Source organism: Rhinoraja longicauda, chromosome 10 (genome assembly GCF_053455715.1).
Source record: "Rhinoraja longicauda isolate Sanriku21f chromosome 10, sRhiLon1.1, whole genome shotgun sequence".
Taxonomy (NCBI): Eukaryota; Metazoa; Chordata; class Chondrichthyes; order Rajiformes; family Arhynchobatidae; genus Rhinoraja; species Rhinoraja longicauda.
In genome coordinates this window covers 43,483,163-43,506,885 of record NC_135962.1, presented here as the reverse complement: position 1 = coordinate 43,506,885, position 23,723 = coordinate 43,483,163, and the positions used below count along the sequence as shown (strand labels likewise).

Below are 23,723 nucleotides of genomic sequence, written 5' to 3'. Positions count from 1 at the left end.
TGCACTTCAGTTCCCAATTCTTTTTTCATTACTCGTGTTACTCATCTTACTCCATTTACGCTCACCCAGATGGATCAGCCATGATTAAAAAGCGTTCATTGCCCTCTCTTCAAAAGTACCAATAACCTTTCTTGGTCTCCACTTATTGCAGTTATATTCCTAGTTCTCCGCACCATTCCATTTCTCTGCAGCCTAAAAGATGCTTATTTTCTTACTTTACCAGATCTGATAAATACTTATCAACCTGAAACAATAATCCGGTTTCTCTCTCTCCACAGATGCTGCCTGACATGTTAATTATCTTTTCTATTTTTATTTCAGATTTCCAGCATCTGTGTTTTTTTTATTTTCAAAACACTGAGTAATCTGAGGTGATTTTTTTCCCACCTATCATGAGACCTCCAGCATTGAGGATTATTTGGGATCTTTTTGCAGTGTGTAACATTCTCTGCAACGAGAAATCCAAAACTACAAAACTGAAGAGTTGCTGCTTTACAGCGAATGCAGCGCCGGAGACTCAGGTTCGATCCTGACTACGGGTGCTGCACTGTAATGAGTTTGTACGTTCTCCCCGTGACCTGCGTGGGTTTTCTCCGAGATCTTCGGTTTCCTCCCACACTCCAAAGACGTACAGGTATGTAGGTTAATTGGCTGGGTAAATGTAAAAATTGTCCCTAGTGGGTGTAGGATAGTGTTAATGTACGGGGATCGCTGGGCGGCACGGACTTGGTGGGCCGAAAAGGCCTGTTTCCGGCTGTATATATATATGATATGATGATGAAATCTGTAATCAGTCAACACATAACTGACTGTCCATTTAAGCCATGTCTGTGTGAACATTAGGCCACTTAATTCAAGTCCACAGAATATTACATAAGTTGCTTCATTTTGTGTGTGTGTCAAAATATCATCATTGCAGGAGAAAAATTGCCTCAGCTGAAATAATAAACTGTGAAAGCAAAGTTCACTAGGTTAATTCCCGGAATGGCGGGACTGTCGTATGCTGAAAGGCTGGAGCGATTGGGCTTGTATACGCTGGAATTTAGAAGGATGAGGGGGGATCTTATTGAAACATATAAGATAATTAGGGGATTGGACACATTAGAGGCAGATAACATGTTCCCAATGTTGGGGGAGTCCAGAACAAGGGGCCACAGTTTAAGAATAAGGGGTAGGCCATTTAGAACGGAGATGAGGAAGAACTTTTTCAGTCAGAGGGTGGTGAAGGTGTGGAATTCTCTGCCTCAGAAGGCAGTGGAGGCCAGTTCGTTGGATGCTTTCAAGAGAGAGCTGGATAGAGCTCTTAAGGATAGCGGAGTGAGGGGGTATGGGGAGAAGGCAGGAACGGGGTACTGATTGAGAGTGATCAGCCATGATCGCATTGAATGGCGGTGCTGGCTCGAAGGGCTGAATGGCCTACTCCTGCACCTATTGTCTATTGTCTATTGTCTAAGATACCTAGGAAGCTTATACAGGTAAATCATTTCATACCAGGAGGACAAATCAACATCCAATAAGACCAAAAATAAAATCCACTTGCTCTATATGGATCCAAGTGTGATTCTCTCCTGACTTACTGAGTTGCTCCAGCACTTTGTGTCTTTTGGTTGAATCAGCAGCTGCAGTTCGTTGTTTCTACGCTGTGATTCAAGTAGATCAGTCTGGACACATAACACGCATGAGCCATGTGCAGGTCCCAATACATCATTGATTTGAAATGCATAGAGCATTGCCAGTGTGTGAGAGGAGGTTTTCATTTAACCCTCAGAATGCTGAATGGATGTGAGGACTTTTGAAATTATTGTTCTCTAAGTTAAATTATATGGCCTGGGCCCTCCACCTAGAATTGCAACCATCCGAATGTTATCTGCTGGGGATCTAGAGGCCCTATAATCTTGGATCAGAGTGTTCTGACTCTAACAGTAAGGCCTAAGTGACAATAGAGCCTCCAGCAATGTTTTAATAGACATAAAGGTTTTAAAGGACATTTGAAATATTAGGAATGTACATAATGGAATAGGAATGGTGGAGCATATTTAATGGGACAAATGGCCTAATTCTATTCCTATGTCTTATGATATTTAAAAAGGATTATTTCACAAAATGCTGGAGTAACTCAGCAGGTCAGGCAGCATCTCAGGAGAGAAGGAATGGGTGACGTTTCGGGTCGAGACCCTGAAGAAGGGTCTCGATCCGAAACGTCACCCCCTCCTGAAATGCTGCCTGACCTGCTGAGTTACTCCAGCATTTTGTGAAATAAATACCTTTGATTTGTACCAGCATCTGCAGTTATTTTCTTATACTATTTAAAAAGGATGAAATCTTTTTTTAAAATATTAAATATTAAATTAAATTAGCTGGAAACACCTAAAAGCATAATTTAAAATACTTTATTTTAAACTGCAATGAATAAAAAAGAGCTCACTTTCCCCCTTTACGTCTGAAGTCATACAAATCAGGTGAAAGAAGTCTCAGATGCTGCAAATTTAACCTGAAGCAAGAACACTGATGTAATTTCCCACTGTAAATGCTGGTGAATTACAGCACGGTGGAGTTCCTCTGAGACCAGTGCTGAAGAATATGGCAGGCTGGACATTCCTGATCAGCCACTAGGTTTTTGACAACGTTTGTGTGGATATCCCAGACTTGCTTCTCTTGAATGAGTTAATTCCAATGGTTAACATAGAACAGAAGAGTACAGCACAAGAACTGGCCCTTTGGCTCACAATGTCTGTGCTGAGCATAATGCCAAGACCACCTCTTAACTACCAGCATATAATCCATACCCCTCCATTCCTTGCATATCTATATGTCTATCCAAAAGTCTGTTAAATGTCACTATTGTATTTGCCACAAGCAAAGCCTCCAGCAGTGCGTTCCAGGCACACCACCCTCTGTGAAAAAAATCTTGCCCCTCTTACCGTCAGAACCGCTGGCATTTACGAACAAGAAATAGGCCAATATTTTCACTACTCCACTTAAATGTTCAGTTATTCTTATTTTAATTTCTTTGATAATTGTTTCAATGTTAGTTCTTTCAGCAGTGTTTGTGGGGAAAAGTGTAGGACTTGTAAGCACATAGAAAGTCTTCACTGTAAACTGGCTACATCCATCAGGTCAAGTAGCAGAGAAACTCTATTCTAGGTTCTTGGCTTTAATTATTCTGTCAAAATTCCCTTAGGATTCACATTGGGATTTGTTATTCAGCAAGTGGTTTGGCACTCTTTTGTGTTCAACATTTAAATGAATACATTTTAAGTTTAGTTTTAGTTTAGTTTACTTTATTGTCACATGTACCGAGGTACAGTGAAAGGTAAGATAATAAATAGAGGTGTTGTGATTAAAAAGTACAAGCACTGAGTAAAATATATAAGGTAAAAACAGACAGCTGGAGGAATTCAGCAGGTCAGGCAGCATTTGTGGAGGGAAATGAACAGATAAAATACAATAGTGATGTTTAAGATACTTTAAGATAGGCACATGGATTTGCAGGGAAAGAAGGAATCTAGATCATAGAAACAGAAAAATAGGTGCAGGAGTAGGCCATTCAGCCCTTCAAGCCAGCACCGCCATTCAATATGATCAAGGCGGATCATCTAAAATCAGCTAAATTTAACTCTCTCTTGAAAACTTCCAGTGAATTGACCTCCACTACCTTCTGTGGCAGAGAGTGCCACAGATTCACAACTCTGAGTGAAAACGTTTTTCCTTATCTTAGTCCTAAGAAAAAGGTTTTCCTCATCTCAGTCGTAAGAAAAGGTTTTTCCTCATCTCAGTCCTCATCATTCGCAGGAGATGAGATCAGTTCAGCTTGTGATCATGTTTGGCACAAACATTGTGGGTCGAAGGACCTGTTACTGTGCTGTACTTTCTAAATTCTATGTTCTACATCAGAAAGAGATGCATTTCTGTCCAATGTGACTGTGCTGGCTGTTTGAACAATGAGCCAAAAAGAATTCCATTAACCTGGGATCTCCCCATAGCCTTTATCTATCACTGACTTAAATATTTAAACAAAGCACACTACATTTGAACAATTTTTGCCATTAACGATCTGTTTCGAGTGGCAGTGAAATTTGTTGCAAAACTATTAATAAAGATTGTTCATGTATTTTAAATAAGTCCAATAATTTTCTTTCAGTTAATAGGTTTTTAAACATTACAAGGCAAAATAATTGCAGAATACAACTCAAAATTTCTGGGAATACCTTTGAAAGGCAGCAAATGGCCAACATTTTGAACGATATAATTCCTCGGAATGGACATTCTGATCAACACATCAGGGTGGAGATTTGACCCCAATCACCAATCATGCAATATCATGTGCACATTGAAATCTGCTTTCAAAATAAGGTTCATCTGAAGTCAAATTTCAGAAACAGAATAAAACAGACTTGATATTTTGTGTTTTCAGTGCCTGCAACCAGAGACACATTTTGAGCTTATTGTGGCTTTTCAATATTTGCTAACCATTTTTTTAAATGTCCAGCCTTAAGTTTGTCAAAAATGGCAATTGATACATGTAAAAGCAAATCTCTTTTATGATTCAACAGTAACAATGGCCCAGTTATCTGTCATATTTGAGCTGCCTTTAATTACAACACAGAAAGTTCTACTCTACTCAAAATCCACAACCATTACAAATATTACTTTATATTGATTGGCTAGTATTTCTTCTATTACTGTATTTGAACTCAGTTGAGTCTTATCGAATCTCTTAAGACTTTGGTAGAAATAAAGCCAGAAGCAAACTAATACTTGCTGCATAATTTTAGCAAACCTTATGATACAAAAATCCTTTATTCCCCTGAAATTTATGCCCTACAGAATGAATTTAATTAAATTAGTCTCTGGATTAAAATCCATCCACTAATAGAAATATATTAATATTGTCTCAGTGCCCACACATATTACAAATCAGAGTTTTCTAAAATGATTTGAACATCAAATTAAATCTTTCTGACAGGATCATTGCTTGGCTACATTATTTCATTACACATTCCAATAAGCGTAGCAACCTCTCCCAAAGGATTTGTAGCTGATTTTTTTGTTTGCCATTTTATTTAAAATAGCAAAGCAAGCATATGTCTTTTCATTGGGTGTGAGCCATTCAAATTATGGGCCCGAAAGAAGGCCCCAACTTGAAACGTCACATGTTCATTTCCCTTTACAGATGCTGTCTGACTCTTTCAGTTCCTCCAGCAGTTTGTTTTTTACTCTCAAATTATGAGTCTTCTGCATCAAAGTCACATCAACTCAACATTCCAACATGGACTAACTGCTATAAACTGGATAAAGGTGGGTGGGAGACATGAGAATGCTTACCGTCTCTTTCTCAAACTTTGAAAACCACAAGGCGGCACAATGGTGCGATGGTAATTGCTGCCTTACAGCACCAGAGACCTGGGTTTGATCCTGACTACTGGTGATGTCAATACAGGGTTCCTTCATTCTCTCTGTGACTGAATGGGTTTTCTCCGGATGCTCCGGTTTCTTCCCATGTTCCTAAGATAAACAGGTATGTAGGTTAATTGGCTTCAGTAAAATTGCAAATTGTCCCTAGTGCTAGAGTATGGCGTTATCGCTGGTCAGCACGGACTCGGTGGGCCAAAGGGCCTATTTCCACACTGGATCTCTGAAGTCTAAAGGTGTGTAACGGAATTAAATTGGCCATTTCTGGATCGCCTTTTATATACACATTACACAGAGTGTGCATGGTTTCTGTAACTTAATAATTATTTGAAGGTTTTTCCCATGCTGAGATATCCTTCTCTTCCACTACCCAGCAACTCTCCTCCACCAAACACAAACACCAGCACACCTTGCAAAATCCATGCAGACTTGGTAATAAGAAAGTGCAGATGAATTCAGAATCCAACATGTGGATAATGCATATTATTAGAGTTCAGAAAATATAGGTTGTACACAATTAGTAGATGTGTTTTTTTCCAACAAGTGGACTAATAAAATGAATGATTTGAAGTCTGTAGTTCTAGTTTATATTTCACGAATATAAATATTTCATATTGGATAGATAGAAAAAGGATATTCGTGAAATGTTTCTGAGGTTTGGTCAATGTATATTTTAAATTGATTTGTACATTATTTTATTAGAAATTACTTATTTAAACTGTTCATTACCAGTTTAATTATATTTCTACTCCAGCTATCCAGAGACAATGCTGCCTCCATTAATTCTTGTTGTTTTGATATTGTCACAGAGAATCATTTATATTCCACTAAGCAAGGACCTCATTGCATAGTTAAATGGTGTTATGCAAATATTCTTTCTGAGTATTAGGATTTAATAATAATGAACCTTGCCATTATTCTTAGCACTAGAAGTTCAGTTGAAAGTCTTCAGAAGCACCAGAGAAATATTTCTAATCGCATCAATGGATTTGAGTTGATGCAACTATAACGAGTCGTTCTTAACGTTGGAGCTCAATTTTCTTGTTAAGGAAAGATTAAGGAGGTGAAAATGAAAGGCAATAAAACTGCAGATGCAGGAAATCTGAATGAAAAAACAGAAACTGTTAAAAATGCTCAGCTGGTCAGTGGAGAGTGAATTAGAGGAGTTGGAGAGAATGGTCACTTCAGAAAACTGAAACCGAAGGGAAGGAGGAGAAACGTGACTGAAGTTGATGAAAATTATGCAGAATGATGTGTTGAACGTGAAGGTGAGGTTGAAGGAGAGTCCAAGGGAGACTGTACCTGGCTGAATAAAAGGAGCCGAAATGCATGAAATAGAGGAGATCTGATTGAGAGCCCTGCCAACTATGGTGGAGGGAAAAACATGATTAAGGAAAGGGGAAGACATTTCAAAAACTCTAGTGTCTCGACAAAAGTCTCGACAAAAAATACTATCGGAACATTTAAGAAACATTTATACAGGTAGATGGATAGGACAGGTTTAGAGGGATATGGACCAAACACAGGCAGGTGGGACCAAGGTAGATGGGGCATGTTGGCCGGTGTGGGCAAGTTGGGCTGAAGGGCCTGGTTCCATGCTCTATGACTCTCTGACTCTATGACTCTAAAAGATTGGACATGATGGAGACAGAGGAACTGGGATTTTGGAATGTAATCCTTTACAGAATGCATGATAGATGAAGTGCAGTCAAATTAATTATGGACATTTTTGGGGTGTAATGAATGTTAGTTGCTAATCTATTCACAGAGATGAAGATAGAAAAGTGAAGAAAGCGAAGGCAGAGTTGGAGGAGAACTATCTCTAAGTGAGAAATGAGTGGAAATTGACAGCAAAGATAGTGACATTTTTGAGTTCTATATGCGTTTTGGAAACAGTAATACAAACATCAATGTATTGGCAAACAAGCTGAGGGAGGGGGTCCTAGTAAGACCAAAACTCGGAATGCTCCATGGCTGAGGAAAGGACCCAATGGTGTGTTGTGAAGTGCTGACAGGGCTAGGCAGGATTGATGTAGAGAAAATAGTCCATGTTAGTCCAGAACAAGTGGAAGAGAAGTGAAAATGAGTGACAGAATCACAGACAGTAGTGAAATAGCAGAATGTCATTGATGTATTCAGGAATCTAGGCATGTTCGAAAGAGAATCAAATGAAAGGATATGAAAGCAAGGTAGGGGAAAGTAATTAAAGTGGGAAGAAGCCTAATTATGCCAAGAACAGCAGCATATATGTGCCAGGACATATGAGCTGTTGCTATGGTGCAATGATGTACACTCAATCTCATTTATTAGGTTACATCAATCTCTCTGTCGTACTCTATCTCTGTCTCTTTCTGTCTCCCTGTTTTCACTCAAAGCTAGAATCATTACACAATGATGGTTTATTTATATCTTCAAAGCTGCTGGATGATTTTTAGCTTGGAATTTTACGTGTAATTTGAAGGGTATAACAGGTCAGTGCACCTGTGGCACTGTTATTGATTTAAAGGCTCACAGATAAAAAGCCTCTAATAAAATGAACGTTTTAAATAGACTGCTTGAGAAAAGAATATTTTAATGCCTTAGATAGGTAAAACGAAATATTTCCAAAGGTAGATTTTGCTCAGGTCCATCAAGCAAACAATGTCTCATTATAGACCCTCGGACTATTTTTAATCGGACTTTACTGGACTTTATCTTCCACTTGCCTTTATCTTGTATCTATACAATGTGAACGGCTTGATTGTAATTATGTATAGTCTTTCCACTGACTGGACAGCACGCAACAAAAAAACCTTTTCACTGTACCTTGTTACACGGGACAATAAACTAGACTAAAGCAAAATAAAACTCAAACTTACAGAAACCTGCTGACCGTTCTAGAAACAGGAAACACGTAACAACTGATACTGAGCAAAAAAAATAAATATTTGGGGTCATGTGGGCGTGAAGACGGGTGATGAAAAATAGGAAGATTAAAGGGTTGCTAAGAGAGGGCAAAACAATAAATGCAGAAACGTTGGACTTGAAGGAGATGGAAATGGAGGGAGGGGTTGTACTGGTGACAATTTTCCAAAATTCCTTTTTTGGAATGGTTTATACAGATTGGAATGGAGCAATTTAAAAGAGAGAAAATGGGGATATATAGACTGGCATTAGGAGAAAGGAAATGCTAAAATCCATGCTAAGAAGTAGCATAAAGGGATATAGAAAGTAAGGATTGGATTTATGAAAGGGAAATCATGTTTGAAAAATCCATTTTTAAAGATGAAGAATAGATAGGGCATGGTAGAACCAATGGGTGTAGTGAATTTGGACTTTCAGAAGACTTTTAATAAGAAGCTACTCAAAATCTTAAAATAAAATTAAAGTAGACATAATGTATAGGCGATGTCTGGATGTTGGATGATGGATTGAAAACAGAGAGTAGGAATGAATGAATTGTTTTCAGTTTGCAAGGTTCTATCTAGAGGAGTGACATTGGGACCAGTGCTAGAGTTCCAGCCCTTTGCAATTTGTATTAATAATTTGGATGAGGGTATCATGTGACTGATGAGATTACATTGGATGGTCATGTGTGTTGTGAGGATAATGCAGATGATCTTGACGGGAATATGGACGTGTAAGATGAATAGCTGAGGATATGATAGATTGAGTATCATGCGGGAAAATATGATGTCGTCCACTTTGGTAGAAAAAAAATAGAAAAGCAAAGTATTAAATAAAGTACAAATGATTAGAAAGATGTTGCTGATATGTGTATTGTACTTGAAAGGCACAGCAAGTTAAGTTTGCCTTCACTGAAAGTGAATTTTAGCAGGAGTAAAGATATTTTATAGGAATGAAGAAGGGTCTGAAGAAGGGTCTCGACCCGAAACGTCACCCATTCCTTCTCTCCCGAGATGCTGCCTGACCTGCTGAGTTACTCCAGCATTTTGTGAATAAATCGATTTGTACCAGCATCTGCAGTTATTTTCTTATACTATTTTATAGGAATGATATGGGTCCCTGGTAAGAGGTAAGAACTCATGTGGTATTTTTACCTATAGATCTGGTCTTCCTTTGTAAGGAAGGGTATACTTCTATTTGCAGGAGTGCAACTAAGCTTTACCAAAGATTGGTTCCTTTGATAAGAAGCTTTGGTTGATGGGGAGAGATTAAGCAGAATTGGCCTGCACACTTGAGTTATGGGAAATGTAAGAATGGGAAATGTAATTTAGAGAAACATAGAACGTTTTTATGAAGCTTGTCAGAGGAGATGTGATTTTGATATGTCCCCTCTCTGGGCTGTTTGGAACCAGAGTTTGCAGTTCCAAAACATGAACTTGATCATTTGAGATAGGCGCGAGAAGACTTTTCCTCACTCTGAGAGTAATAGATATTTGGAACTTTGGAGCCTCACTCACTGAACATATTCAAGAAAGAGGCTAAGAGATTTCTGAATACTTAGGGAGTTGAAGGATGTGGGGTTAGTGCGGGATAGGGCGACTGATGTAAAATCAGTCATTGCCTTAGTGAATGGGGAGCATGAATAAGGGGCTGCATGGCCTATTATTATTTCTATATCATATGACGTTAAGGGTTCAATGTCTGAAAAATGAATCCATCAGGCATCCAATTTTTAGGGGATTTTAACTGAAGTGGTTTGCACCAGCAGTCAAGTTATGCCCATCAGGGAATTAATGAAAACACTTCCAAAAGCAATTCATCATGGTGATCTGATTATCAGACTCACTAGTCACACACTACACGTTTATTCTGAGAAATGAAGCCCGAGAGTGCAACCTACAGCCGTCATTAAACACACACACTACAACTGGGAGTACTTTGTTACCTTTATGTCTTTATTAGGACACACTGCAGATATATGGGGATCTTCAGCGATCACTGCAGGCTGCTCAAACACTTTGCAGAGTTCAAGAGTAGATTTCAGCTGGCAGGAAGCTTTTTTTTTCAAGATTTAGCTCATGCAAAGTGTTTCTCAATGCTGATATTGTTGGCAACAATATATTACTGAAGGCGTCACTAGTAATGATTGGTCACTCACCGAGACAGGGACCTCCGGATGTGAGGAACAGGCATGACCATCTGTGAAGGGTCTATTTCCACAGAGTGTTCAGAGACAGCATATCCTGCCTCTCCGGGGAACACTGCATTGACAGGTTCAGGTTTACTGAGGCTATCATCACTGAGATGTGAGACATTCTGCGGAAAGTCATTTAGCAACAGTAACAAATCTGGACTGCTCTCTTCCTTGCTGCACGAACTTAAAATCATAGTCATACAACACGAAAACGGGCCCTTCAGCTCAACTTGCCCAAGCCGACCAATATGCCCCATCTACGCTAATCCCACCTGTCTGTGTTTGGCCCATATCCCTCTAAACCATTCCTATCCTGAAGTGACCAGAGCAAGTCTCAAAAACATCTTCAATTTGCTGCTCACTACAGCATCATTGAAAGCCATCTGACCATCTGAGTAAACTTTGAGGTGCTTTGTTCTGTATTTTAACATAATTTTGTTTTCCTATTTTAGGTTGCTGATCATTTTGACCAAACAAAAGGAAGTTTTAAGATTTTTTGAAGTTGAATTGTGGCACCGTAATCTATAGACTAACCATATGGTAAATAAATTTCTCAAGCAGATATCCCACTTTCTAAGGATTGACAATGTATTCCATTTGGAGTTATTGAAGTTTTACCACTGAAATGTGAGAGGCAAGAGTTAAGAGTGTTTCATTGGCATGTGTGCTGAGATACAGAACAATTACATTCTTACTTGCAACTGCATAACAGGCCCTGCAAACGCAATAATAATAGACAGCATATAATAAATTCAATAAATTAAATTCAATAAATTAATAACAAAGACTAGGGCTAAAAGCCCATGGTCCTCAGAGTCATGGAGTCATACAGCAGGAAACAAGCCCTTTGGCCCAACCTGTCTATGACGACTATCCTTCTAAAGCTTTCCTATCCAGCTTACCTATTTTTTTTGTTCTTTTCCCAAATTGATTCTCTTTCTGATCTCAGATAGAGTCGTAGAGTCACACAACATGGAAACTGGCCCTTAGGCCCAACTTGCCAATAACAAACAAGGTACCCCATCTATACTAGTCCCATCTGCCTGTGTTTTGCTGAGAGCTCTCTTTTACCTGCATTAAGGAGGCAATTAAACACACCTGAGCATTTACAAACACCCGTGAAGCCATGTCCCAAACATTATGGTGCCCTGAAATGGGGGGACTATGTATAAACACAGCTGTAATTTTTACATGGTGAAAACAAAATGTATAAAAATTGTCTTTATTAAAATCTGACAGTGCACTTTAACCACGTGTGATTTTTTCTATTATAAATCCCAAATTGTGGAGTACAGAAGCAAATAAATATATGATGGGTCTTTGTCCCAAACATTATGGAGGGCACTGTTTCTGCCAGTGATGCCACTTTCACAGAACTATGTACCTGCACTCCTAGATCCCTCTGCACTACAACATACCCCAGAGCCCTGAATATCCGCCCGAGTTAAACTTCCCAAAATGCAGCATCTCACATTTAACTGCATTAAACTCCATTAACCATTATTTTACCCACTTGCCCAACTGATCAAGATCCAGCTGTAAACTTTGATAACTATCTTCTCTATCTACAATACCACCCACACAATGTCATCTGCCAACTTACTAATCACACCTTATACATTCTCATCCAAATTGATGACATAAACCACAAACAGCAATGGGTTGAGCACCAATCATTGAGGCACACCACATCACAGGCCTCCACTTGGAAAAACAACCTTCCACCATCACCCTTTGCTTCCTTCCATGAAGCCAATTTTTTCTCCAATAAGCTAGCTCTCCCTGGCTCCCATGCGATCTAACCTTCCAGAGCAGCCTGCCATGCAGAACCTTGTCAAATGCCTTGCTGAAATCCCTAGAGACACCATCTACAGCTCTGCCCTCATCAACCTATTTGGTTATATCTTCAAAAAACTCATTCACATTCATGAGGCAAGATCTCCCATGTACAAAACCATGCTATCACTAATCAGTCCTGACTATCTAAATGCATGTATATCTGATCCCTCAGAATCTTCGCCAGTAACTTTCCAAATACAGATGTTAGGCTCACTGGCCAATAGTTACCAGGCTTTCTCTTGCAGGCCGTCTTAAATAGAGGCACAACATTTGCCACCCTCCAGTCTTCTGGCACTACCCCCATATTTAATGATAACATATCTCAGCCAGCAAATTCTTCTCTTGAACACATGAACACAGCTCTGCTTTAAACAAATTGCCTACTATAATGGAGGGAGGTGTACATGATCATAGACTTCCCTTGTTACCGGTTTATGGTATAAGAACAGAATAACCACTTGGCACTACTGCTCCGGATGGGACATTGGATACTGCTGGTGCAGCTTATTGTTTTAATGGATGTTGTTCAAGGACCAACCTCTCCAATCACACTGTGCATAGAAACAGATTTCAAATTTAAACTTTCAATTTCATCCCACCCACAAAAAAACAGCCCTGCAGACCAAAGTCTTAAAACCGAATGGCGTACCTCAGCTCCTATGATTTACAAACTTATGAACTTATTGGGTCAGGCACTCTTAGTTGGACAAGCAGAGGCAGGGAAGCAGAGTCTGAAGATGGGTTTCCGTTACGTATCAATGTTTTCCGGGGATGCTGCCTGACCCACTCAGTTGCTCCAATATTTTGTGTCTTTCAAAGGCAGCATCATGCTCTGCTCAAGTGTACAAAACAGCAGTGGTTTAAGATAATAAAAACAAAGTGTTTGAGGAACTCTGCAGGTCCAGCAGAATCCATGCAGGAGGTAGGACAGATGACGTTTCAGGTCGGGACCCTGGCCTGCTGAGTGCTTTCAGCACTTGTGTATTGCTCAAGACTCCAGCATCTGTAGTCTCTTGTATTGCGTAAACTATACCATTATCACTTTATACACCTTAATTCCCAGCTCTGCTCAAATATATTCAAGCTGACCTGATTTACGTAAGAATTTTTTATGCTGAGGAATAGAAATATTAAATTTTCAATACCTCAGGGAAGGCATCTATTTCCACTCTTTGTTTCCATGCGTTGAGGTAAAAAACTGTTTCACCCGACGTGCTGTGCTTTGATTATTAAAACCATGTTTGCGACTTTCATTGAAAATCTCCACATCTGAAAAAGCAGCTTCAAAGCTCGTCAAAATGGCCACAACTTGGTACTTCAGGGGATTTGACAAATGTAATCCATTTTGCAAAAGCAAATGTGGAATAGGGAAGGGGAAACCGAGATTCACTAGATAATTAACAATTGGTTGACAAATGTGAAACCGAGCATTTCTCTCTAATTTAAGGATAAGGTACAATCACTGTAAGAAACACTCCCCATTGTAAAAATTACAATAGAGTTTGGCTTTTATTTTTCTTTCAGCAGAAAATAGCTGAGACAGCTGTTTGTCAGGAATCTGACAGCTTTTGCAAGTGGTGTCATTTGACAACTTTTCTGCCAATGAAGTGTATGTCTTGCAAAGGACTCTCCTGAAGATGACAGGACCGCTTTTATCTCCTCACACCCAGCGTAATCAGGGTGATAGCATCCCAAAAATTGGAACTGGGCCACCCACCATGTCACTCGCTTACTTTACCAGACTCTCGGCAGTTTGGGCAAAGTCTTGAGATGGTTGCCATCTGATTGAGAGGGGATTACCTAACACCGTTAAACTCATGTTGCAGTGTGATGCTTCATACCCCAATTTCAACTGAATAATACAAATATAATTGTACGTAGCAATGAGGGGCCAAACCAATGAAATGTTCACTGAAGGACTGTCTCAAACATGGCCTAGGAAACTTTTGCTTCTCATCCAGAGAAGTGGGACTGACCAGTATGCTTTGAGAGTGTTCAAAATTTCCTAAGGATTTTTTCTTTTCCCACAGCTTTTGATTCTCTGCTGGATCAGTGTAGGGTACAGGACAAGGGCAATCTGAACTGGCCCGAAACATCACCCATTCCTTCTCTCCAGAGATGCTGCCTCTCCTGCTGAGTTCTTCCGGCTTTTTGTGTCTATCTAGGGTACAGACCACTTCTCATACTCACAGAACTGCTGGCACCTACTGGGCACTCACCGGTAAACAAGGCCAAAGGCTTCAAAATGGCTCAGAACAAGCAATGGCTGGAATGGGCACCAGAAACCATCTGTCTGCACCCCACCCATTATTTTCTGGCACCTACAATCACCTCTGATGGAAAATATCATGGAATGTCTTTAAAATGATGACTTTCCCATTGGCAACTCAGAGAACTTATTTAACTTTCATCATTACTTGGGTAGCCAGATTTATTGATATTTCCAACATCTTTTATTTTATTTTAGATTTCCTGCATCACCAGTCAGTTTTTCATTGTCAGGTGAGAAGCTGATCTCTTGTCCAGCAGGTCAAACTATTTCATTTCTGTGGCACAAAAAAACGAGATGCCAAAAAAAATTGTTTTCTACAAAAAGGGGTGGCCTGGTGGTACAGCAGTAGAGTTGCTGCCTTACAGCGCCAGAGACCTGGGTACGATCCGGACTACATGTGCTTGGCTGTACAGAGTTTGTAAGTTCTCCCCATGACCTGCATTTGTTTTCTCCGAGATCTCCGGTTTCTTCCCACATTCCAAAGACGTACAGGTTTGTAGGTTAATTAGCGTGGTATAATTGTAAATTGTCCCTGGTGTGTGTTGATTAGTGTTAATGTGCGGGGATCGCTGGTCGGCACGGACTCGGTGGGCCAAAGGGCCTGTTTCCACGCTGTATCTCTAAATCATGATTTGCTCAGAAATCTAGGGAGTCATTCCAGTGCATTGGTACGGAAAGTGGTGCTTGGTTGGAAGTACTTTCTTTTTGGTGAGATATTAAACTGAGGCTTTCTCTGTTTCCTTGGATGACCATGAAAGATAAATGGTACTACATTAATTCTTTGATTTCTGAAATTAATGTGTTCCTGGAAGTTATTTTGTTAAGTGGAATTTCGTGAATCAGAATGCCTGAGGAAAATGCATAGGGGGGTATTTTGTTGCAGTATTATGGCTATTTGTAGTTCCTATGGATGGAGTACTATTCATTCCAGTGAAAAGTAGGTTCATAATTCTGTGGTATGCATCACAATAAATTCAACAGTATAAAAGAGAAAATCCACAAATTAAACATTTGTAAATTGAAGATAAAGTATTTGTGAAGAATACCAGTAGAGCTTTCTCCAGAGTTCTGTACATTATTCTGTACAATTATTAAGTATCATAATAAAGAAATTAATTGGTCCCAATGGTTTTAAGGCTGGTGAGAACTGCTGTATTCAAGATGATTGCTGCATCACCTAAATTACCGCTGTGCTGACACAAATGTTCTTCGTTACCTGCGAAATACTTTGCAACACCCAGGTGACAATGAAAGGTACAATATATATAAAAATGCAACACTTTTTCTTTTTAAATGCCTAATTGCATTTTCACCGTGTAAAGTTTCTCATGACAAGTGAGAACGGCAGTTGATAATGAAGGCAGGCATCAATGGTTCAGAACACAGAAGACGATTCTGTTAATTGTGCCTGTGTCAGCTCTGTGCTGGACCAATCTCAAACTAACCCCAGTTAAACCCTACATTCTCCCTTGGTTCAAGTCTTGTTCATGGGTTGGTGAAACACTAATGGACTCAATACTTCCTGTATGCCAAAGGTGTGAAGCACTGGAAAGTTAAAAAAATCCAAGGCAGCATTTACCCTTTTCTTATCATTACGCATACACATTGAATGAAAGAGGCAACATAGAATTAAACCATTCACTCTATCTATTCATGCTGGTCAGAAAATTGCCAGTCGACAATTGCCTGAGTCCACCATCTTGGGGTAGATGCTCCAGAGAAAACAACCTAAGTTTGCCCAACCTCTCCTTGAAGCTAATATCCTCTAATCCAGGCAGCACCCTGGCAACATTGTTTTGCATCCTGTCCCAAAGCTTCTACATCTGTGCTGTGATGGAACAACCAGAAACTGCACCCAATACTCCAAAATGCAGCACAACTAAAGTTTTATAAAGTAGCAACATGACTTCCTGTCTCTTATACTTAATACCCTGACCAATGAAGGCAAGCATACCATACACCTTCTTTCTCACTCTACTTGTGTTGTAAATTTCAGGGAGTTATGGACTTGGTCCCTAAGATCCCTAAGATCCCTCTGTACATCAATGTTGTTAAGTGTCTCGCCTTTAACGGAATATTTTCCTCTAACATTTGACCTCCCAAAGTGCAATAACTCACACTTGTAAGAAGGGGAATGGTCCCAGAATAAGCGGGAGGATAATCCCAGCGAGAGGATTTTTAAAATTCAGAGTATTGGAAATGTTCAGAATTATCCGTGTCAGAGTTGGGAGCAATGCTTAATCATTGAGAGCGCAGAGGATTGGGATGCATGCACACCAGCAGAAGCGAGATACGAGATCAGGCAGGAGTGCACAAGTTGTGTACAAGACCCGCCGCTGAAGCCAACCTCGAGGGGCCAGCCGACCTACTCCTTTCTCTTTTCATGTTTTCATGTAGTACATGCCTTAAACACCTTACAAAAATATCATTTCGCTTAGGCAGTTGGCAGAAAACCAGGGCATCGAAGTTCCCTTGTTGTTTTGTGCTGTGAATCACACTGACGAAAGCATTGCTTTGGGGAATGCAGATAATTGAGACAGTGCAACTCCCTGGACTCCAGCCCAGTAGAAACAGCATCTTTAAAAATTGGCAGTCCCTTCGACATACTGTTTGCAAATAGAGGCATCTCCCCTTCACATATAAGACAAAGGCCCAGAATAGACATCTTGTGCCCAGACCAGACTTCTTCTTAAAGTTCTGCCATAATGCTAATGGATATCAAAGTGAATTAACAGTATGCACCAGTAGCTCAATAAGAAAATAAACATACTTAACCTCCCCTCAAAGGAACAGATGGAAGCTTCTTCATTACTTCTGACTTAAATTTAAGTTAGTCAAATAACACTGTGCTCAATAACCCAGCATGCCTGAACGAAAAGGAACATTAAGGTAGGTATTGAATTAAACTAATGTTGAGCCTGGTACAATAAGAACATTTAAAAGACATTTGGGTAGGTAAATTCATTAGAACGAGTTAGAGAAATATGGGTCAAAGAGGACAAACTCAGGGCCCTAATCAGAATTGGGCAATGCTTCAAACCTGGTTTATTTCTGAAACAAAAATCAATAAATTTTCGCAGCAATCAAAAATGAATCATATCCATCCCTTAGGGAGTAGGCAGAGAAATAGAGAATATGCTGCAACGTATGAGTGGATAATTACTCAAAACCTGCTCATTTAATTAAAAACAATAATTAGCATTTCAAATTGAAAAATAATTGGATTGTCGTCATCTAATACCAATATGCCATGGGTTAAATTGTATTTAGCAAGGCATATAATAGAACTAATTGTACTGCAAGTGATACTCATCAGTGACAAGGGTGCATTACAACGGAGGACACGTTAGTTTGTATGACAAATGCTACAGCAGCAACACATGCCTTCTCATTAACTCGGCTCTTGTCTGACCTCATTTCTGCTGGGGGTTTTTTTCCAGCATGCAATTTTGACTATTTTAATTCCACACCTCCAGTATCTTTGTTTACCCTCTGGGTGTGAGGAGCTGGAGATGGGAGGAGGCCATGTAGTGATGGTGTTTATCATGTGAGTAGGTAGGCTGGATGAGTGAATGCTTAAATCTCCCAATTAAACCGGTTAGAACATGGAACATAGAAACGTACAGCACAGGAACAAGCCCTTCAGCCCATAATGATCGTGCCAAACATGAGACCAAGTCAAATTAATCTCATCTGCCTGCACGTGATCATGGATATGAAGGGAATGGGGGGATATGGGTCATTTGCAGGCAGATGAGATTGGTTTATATTGACATCATTTTGGCAAAGACATTATGAGTCGAAGGGTATGTTCCTGTGCTGTACTTTCTATGTTGATTCTATGTACTTTCTATGTTGCTGTATGTTCTATGCAACAGGATCACTGAAATAGTTCCATCTCCACTGAAATTAACTGACTCTATCAACCTCCAAATCAATTCCTGTTTCTTTACTGATTCGCGCACTTGCCATTCAGTCTAGTTGTGCTTTTCAACAGCAACGCTAGGAATGTAAAGAAAATGTCATGGGATCAGTGAAATCTATTCTGTTAAACAAATTTTTTTTTTCCTTTCCCGGCTTAGAATTAAAATCTAGAACCTTTGCTGCATTGGAGAAAATTCAACCTTAAAGGGGTGAATAGAGGTCAAGTGTGGTTCTATTGTTGAACTCTTATTTCTTTATTTCTATGAATCCCAAATATCAACATCAGTTTCTTTTTTTCTTAATTGTCAAATGATGGGAATCAAACCAACTTAGATGCATTTGAGAGTCTAATAAAATCATTTGATGATTTTCTCCGGGAATTCTGACTTATTTATTCTGAAGAAGAGTCCCGACCCGAAACATAACCTATTCATGTCCTCCAGAGATGCTGCCTGGCCCGCTGAATTGCTCCAGCACTTTTGAAAATTTCCGTTCAATTTTATATTTGTGTACAAGCTACTTTCACAGCCTCACTTTGTGAAAGACAATTATCCTAATTTTGATGATTTGAAAATAATTAACGCTTCACAAGTGCAGATTCCTAAAATGTTTTAAGCGATCGACTTTGGATGTGCGATCTCATTTCTTGTTTCTCTGGTTCTTGTTCCAGGTCATTTTTCGAAAGATCATTGATGTGAAGAAAGAGGAAGAAGAGAGGATGCGGCTGAAGAACGAAGTGACACTCAGTATCCCTGTGGACCATCCTGTCAGGAAGCTCTTCCAGAAGTTCAAGCAGCAGAAGGAATTGCGGAATCAGGCTGCGGAGCGCAGCAGCTCAGACAGGTACCACCTCAAAGCGGACAACCACTTATTTCACAACGGTGTCTCTACCACAGGCACGAGTGTGGTCACTGTGTCTCAGATTACACCAATATCATCTTCCCTTTCCTTCGTGAGAAATAATGAGCAAAAGCTGCAGATAGAGCGGGAGTCCGTGGAGCTGAAAACTAAAGGTTTGAACGATGAGATGTGCTCTCAGGTTACAAGCTCCACACAGGCCAAGGCTGGCAATGGGAAGGGATGGTTAAGACTTAAGAATTCCGTCGCCTTCACGGACCCCTTCCCTGGATCCAGGGAGGAGAAGGAACAGAACTGGAACAATGTCATCAAAGCTGAATCCATGGAGATTCTTTCAGAGGAATCAAAAGGTACGGATTCTGAGAACAATGTTATAAAGAATCCTTTGAGGAAAACAGACTCATGTGACAGTGGCATTACGAAGAGTGACCTGCGGTTAGACAAGGCTGGAGAGATTCGCAGCCCAATGGAGCATAGCCCGGTTCAGGCTGATGTGAGGCACCCCTTCTACCCGATCCCTGAGCAGGCTTTGCAGACCACACTGCATGAAGCCAAAATGGAACTGAAAGAAGACATTCAGTTGCTATGCAACAGAATGACTGGCCTTGAGAAACAAGTGACGGAAATTCTTCAAATACTGTCTGAAAAGAATCTGGCAGAAATGCCCCCTGAGAAGTCTCAACACACAAGTCAGGAAATATTACCTGTTTCTAAGCCTCCAGCTCCTTCGTTGGAAGAAGAAGATGTTCAGTCTTAGCTTGGAAATGTTATGAAGATTTAACTTTCACACAAGTTTAACCAAATGCACAAGAAGACTGCTATGACAGTCTGAAGACTTTTGCATGTCCAGCTGGATTCTGGCCTGCCAAAGAAAAGTTGTTAACAGAAATATTGCTTGTAAATTATATAGATAAATGCATGCATATATAAAACTTTGTTTACAATCCTTCACTGCATATCTTGGACCATTCCGTGCAGTGTAGTTACTGTTTTCTTCTTTAGTATTCAGGGCCTATGCAGTCAATGGCTCTTTGAACCATGGCTCTGAAAGACCCCAGGCTTGGCAACTGAAAAAGTTTTATTCTCAGTATTTCTTCCCAGTTCAGGGACAGTTTAATGCATGCTTTGTTTTACAGGGTCATAAGAAAACAGTGCTGTTGATCCATATGTACCATGGCAAGGTTTAGTTTGTAGATGAGAAATTTATAAATCAAACCAAAAATTATTTTATAAAAAAATCAATTTAATCAATTCCTTCCGAGGAGGAAAAAATATAGACAACAAATTCTATTTTAGTGGATGAGAGACAATTGAACCCATTCCGTATGCACTCGCTACACACTATAGAAACTATTCTATTACAATGATAATTTTATATGACCGAAGTTTAGATATATAAAGTTATTTCAGACAGACCATACTTTTTTATTCATAACGAATAAATTCAAGGTCCCAATTGATTTTATTTTATTTTGTCTTGACTCCATTTAGGCATTCTGGAAGATGAGAGATTTCAGCATTAGTAATTTAATTCCGTCAGAATGCAGGATTTAAAATGGCCTGCCGCATTAATTTATATAACGTCTAAGATTGCACTTAAGATCTTTTTCCAAGGTTTACTGATGAGTAAATAAAACTAGTTGAGGATGAGTTATTATACATATGTGAGTATGCAGGTTGAACATAAATTGGAGAGCCAATTAGTGCTTGAAGCTGTCAACAGCATGCGAGAATGCAAAAGAAGAGAGAAATACATTTTACTTCGCTCATTACTTAAGGCTGCATTTCTATTGATATTTGCAAGATTGTCCCAGTAAATTCAGTTTATTAGATTTTTTATATTAGGTTTGGGTTTTTGAAGAAAATCTTTTCTGAAGTTTTGCTTCTACTTTTCATAATTCTTCACATGCTCCATAAGCTGCTGATCACAGAAATCCCTTGTTACTTCCATTTGACTTATCGAGTTATGTTAAATCTCGGAAAACAACTGCTCGAAGGGTTTGCTGCTACAAAAGAAGATCTCAGCATTTACCCAATTCTTAAAAGATGACATCCTTACAATCCAATCATTACACAATTGTTACGCCCCAGGTGAAGGCCATTCAGCTATCAAGATTATGCCAGCAGTTTGTAGAGCAATCCAGTCAATCGCATTGCCTTGTTTTTTCTCCACATTATGGCAAACTATTACTTTCAATCCAATCACCTTTTGTAAGCCACATTTGTATCGGCATCAGCCAGCATTTCACGGATATTGCTGGATTATAACTACTGGACACATTAGAAAGGGTTTTCTGTGCTTCAAGCTTTTGCCAATCTATTTAGATACGTGCCCTTTGCAACTGATCCCTCAGCTAATGACAGAAGCTGTTCTCTATTTCCCCTATTCAAGTGCATTTAATTTTAGTTTTAGAGATACAGCATGGAAACAGGCCATTTAGCCCACCAAGTCCGTCCAGACCATCGATCACCCATTCACACTAGTTCTATTCTATACACGAGGGACAATCTACAGAAGTCAATTAACTGACAAACCTGCACGCCTTTGGAATGAGTAAGGAAACCGGAGCACCCGGAGGAAACCCACGCAGTCAGGTTTATAATAGACGTCAGTCGAGAGTCTATCTCCTGTGATGGAGACAGTGAGATCAAGAAAGGAGAGGAAGGTGTTGGAGATGGTCCAAGTGAATTTGAGTGCAGAATGGAAGTTGGTGGTGAAGTTAATGAAGTCCATGAGTTCTGCATGGGTGCAGGAGGTAGCACCGATGCATTCATCAATGTAATGGAGATAGAGTTCGGAGATAGGGCCAGTGTACACCTGGAACAAGGATTGTTCAACATACGCTACAAAGAGGCAGGCATTGCTGGGGCCCATGCGGGTGCCCATAGCTACTCCTTTGATTTGGAGGAAGTGGGAGGAGTCGAATAAGTTATTAAGAGTGAAGACCAGCTCTGCTAGGCGGAGGAGAGTGTTAGTAGAGGGAAATTGGCTGGTTCTGTGGTTGAGGAAGAAACAGGGGGCTTTAAGGCCTTCCTGGTGGGGGATGGAGGTGTAGAGTGACTGAACGTCCATAGTAAAGACTTCTTACTTGCAGTACACAGCACACAGTAAAAATATATAATCCCATTAAGGTTCTATCTACGATTTCTTTGACATTATATAGAACACAAAATTGGAAGACCAGTTATGTGTATTCAGAGGCATATTAACATCCTGGCTTTGGCATTTGAGAAAAGCAAGAACTAAAGGACAATGTTACAGAAAATTTGCAAGCTTTATTTATTTACTCTTCAAAATACATATTTTATTAGTTAGCATGAAGGCATTGGCAATTTTTAACTGCCTTACCATTGACAGTGGTGAAGGTGTGGAATTCTCTGCCTCAGAAGGCAGTGGAGGCCAGTTCGTTGGATGCTTTCAAGAGAGAGCTGGATAGAGCTCTTAAGGATAGCGGAGTGAGGGGGTATGGGGAGAAGGCAGGAACGGGGTACTGATTGATAGTGATCAGCCATGATCGCATTGAATGGCGGTGCTGGCTCGAAGGGCTGAATGGCCTACTCCTGCACCTATTGTCTATTGTCTATTGTCTATTGTCTATTGACACAGATCAAATTTACATAAGATTGTTTTTGCCTGTAAAACTAACCATTAAGAGACACCATCTTTTTTAAACAAATAGGATTCTGAAGGGATATGACAGATTGATGCTGAGAAGATATTTCTTCTCTGGAAATAGAGAGTATTTGGATGACCCTAATCCTAAAACGGGGATAATCATGGATTTTTGACGGTCTCTACCCAGATAATTGTGAAGGCTGTGAGATTGTGTATATTTGTGGCTGGGACACTTGGAGGGGAATCAAGGGTGATGGGGAAGAGGGAAGAAGATGGAGGCCAAAATCACTTGAAACTTTAATCTTGAGTAGGAAGGACCCGCAGATGGTGGTTTAAATCAAAGATAGGCACAAAATGCTGGAGTAACTCAGTGGAACAGGCAGCATCTCTGGAGATAAGGAATGGGTGACATTTTTCAGTCTTCTTCAGTCTGAGATATTGCCTGTCCCGATGCATTTTGTGTAAACCTTAATCTTATTGAATCGTAGAACATGCTCATGGGGCCTTTCAACTAAACTCTCTTTGCGTCATAGAGAGGCATAGTATCATACAGCATGGGAACAGGCCCTTCAGCCCAACTTGCCCACGCCGACCAACATGCCCCATGTACACTAGCCCCACCTGCCTGAGTTTGGTCCACATCCCTTTAACCCTATTGTATCCATGTACCTATCTAAACGTTTCTTAAACGTTGCGATATCACCTGTCTCAACTACCTCCTC

The 23,723-nt window shown here is 39.9% G+C and overlaps 1 protein-coding gene across 2 annotated transcripts in view; it reads left to right on the top strand.

Moving 5' to 3' along the window:
- kcnh5b (potassium voltage-gated channel, subfamily H (eag-related), member 5b) overlaps positions 1–22,736 on the top strand; it is a 237,713-nt gene extending 214,977 nt beyond the window's left edge. For both annotated transcript variants that reach the window (XM_078407202.1, XM_078407201.1), the window contains exon 11: positions 19,198–22,736. In XM_078407202.1, coding sequence (XP_078263328.1) covers positions 19,198–20,142 — 945 coding nt within the window. In that variant the 3' untranslated portion in view covers positions 20,143–22,736. The remainder of the gene's footprint in view (positions 1–19,197) is intronic.
- The last annotated feature ends 987 nt before the right edge of the window (positions 22,737–23,723 follow it).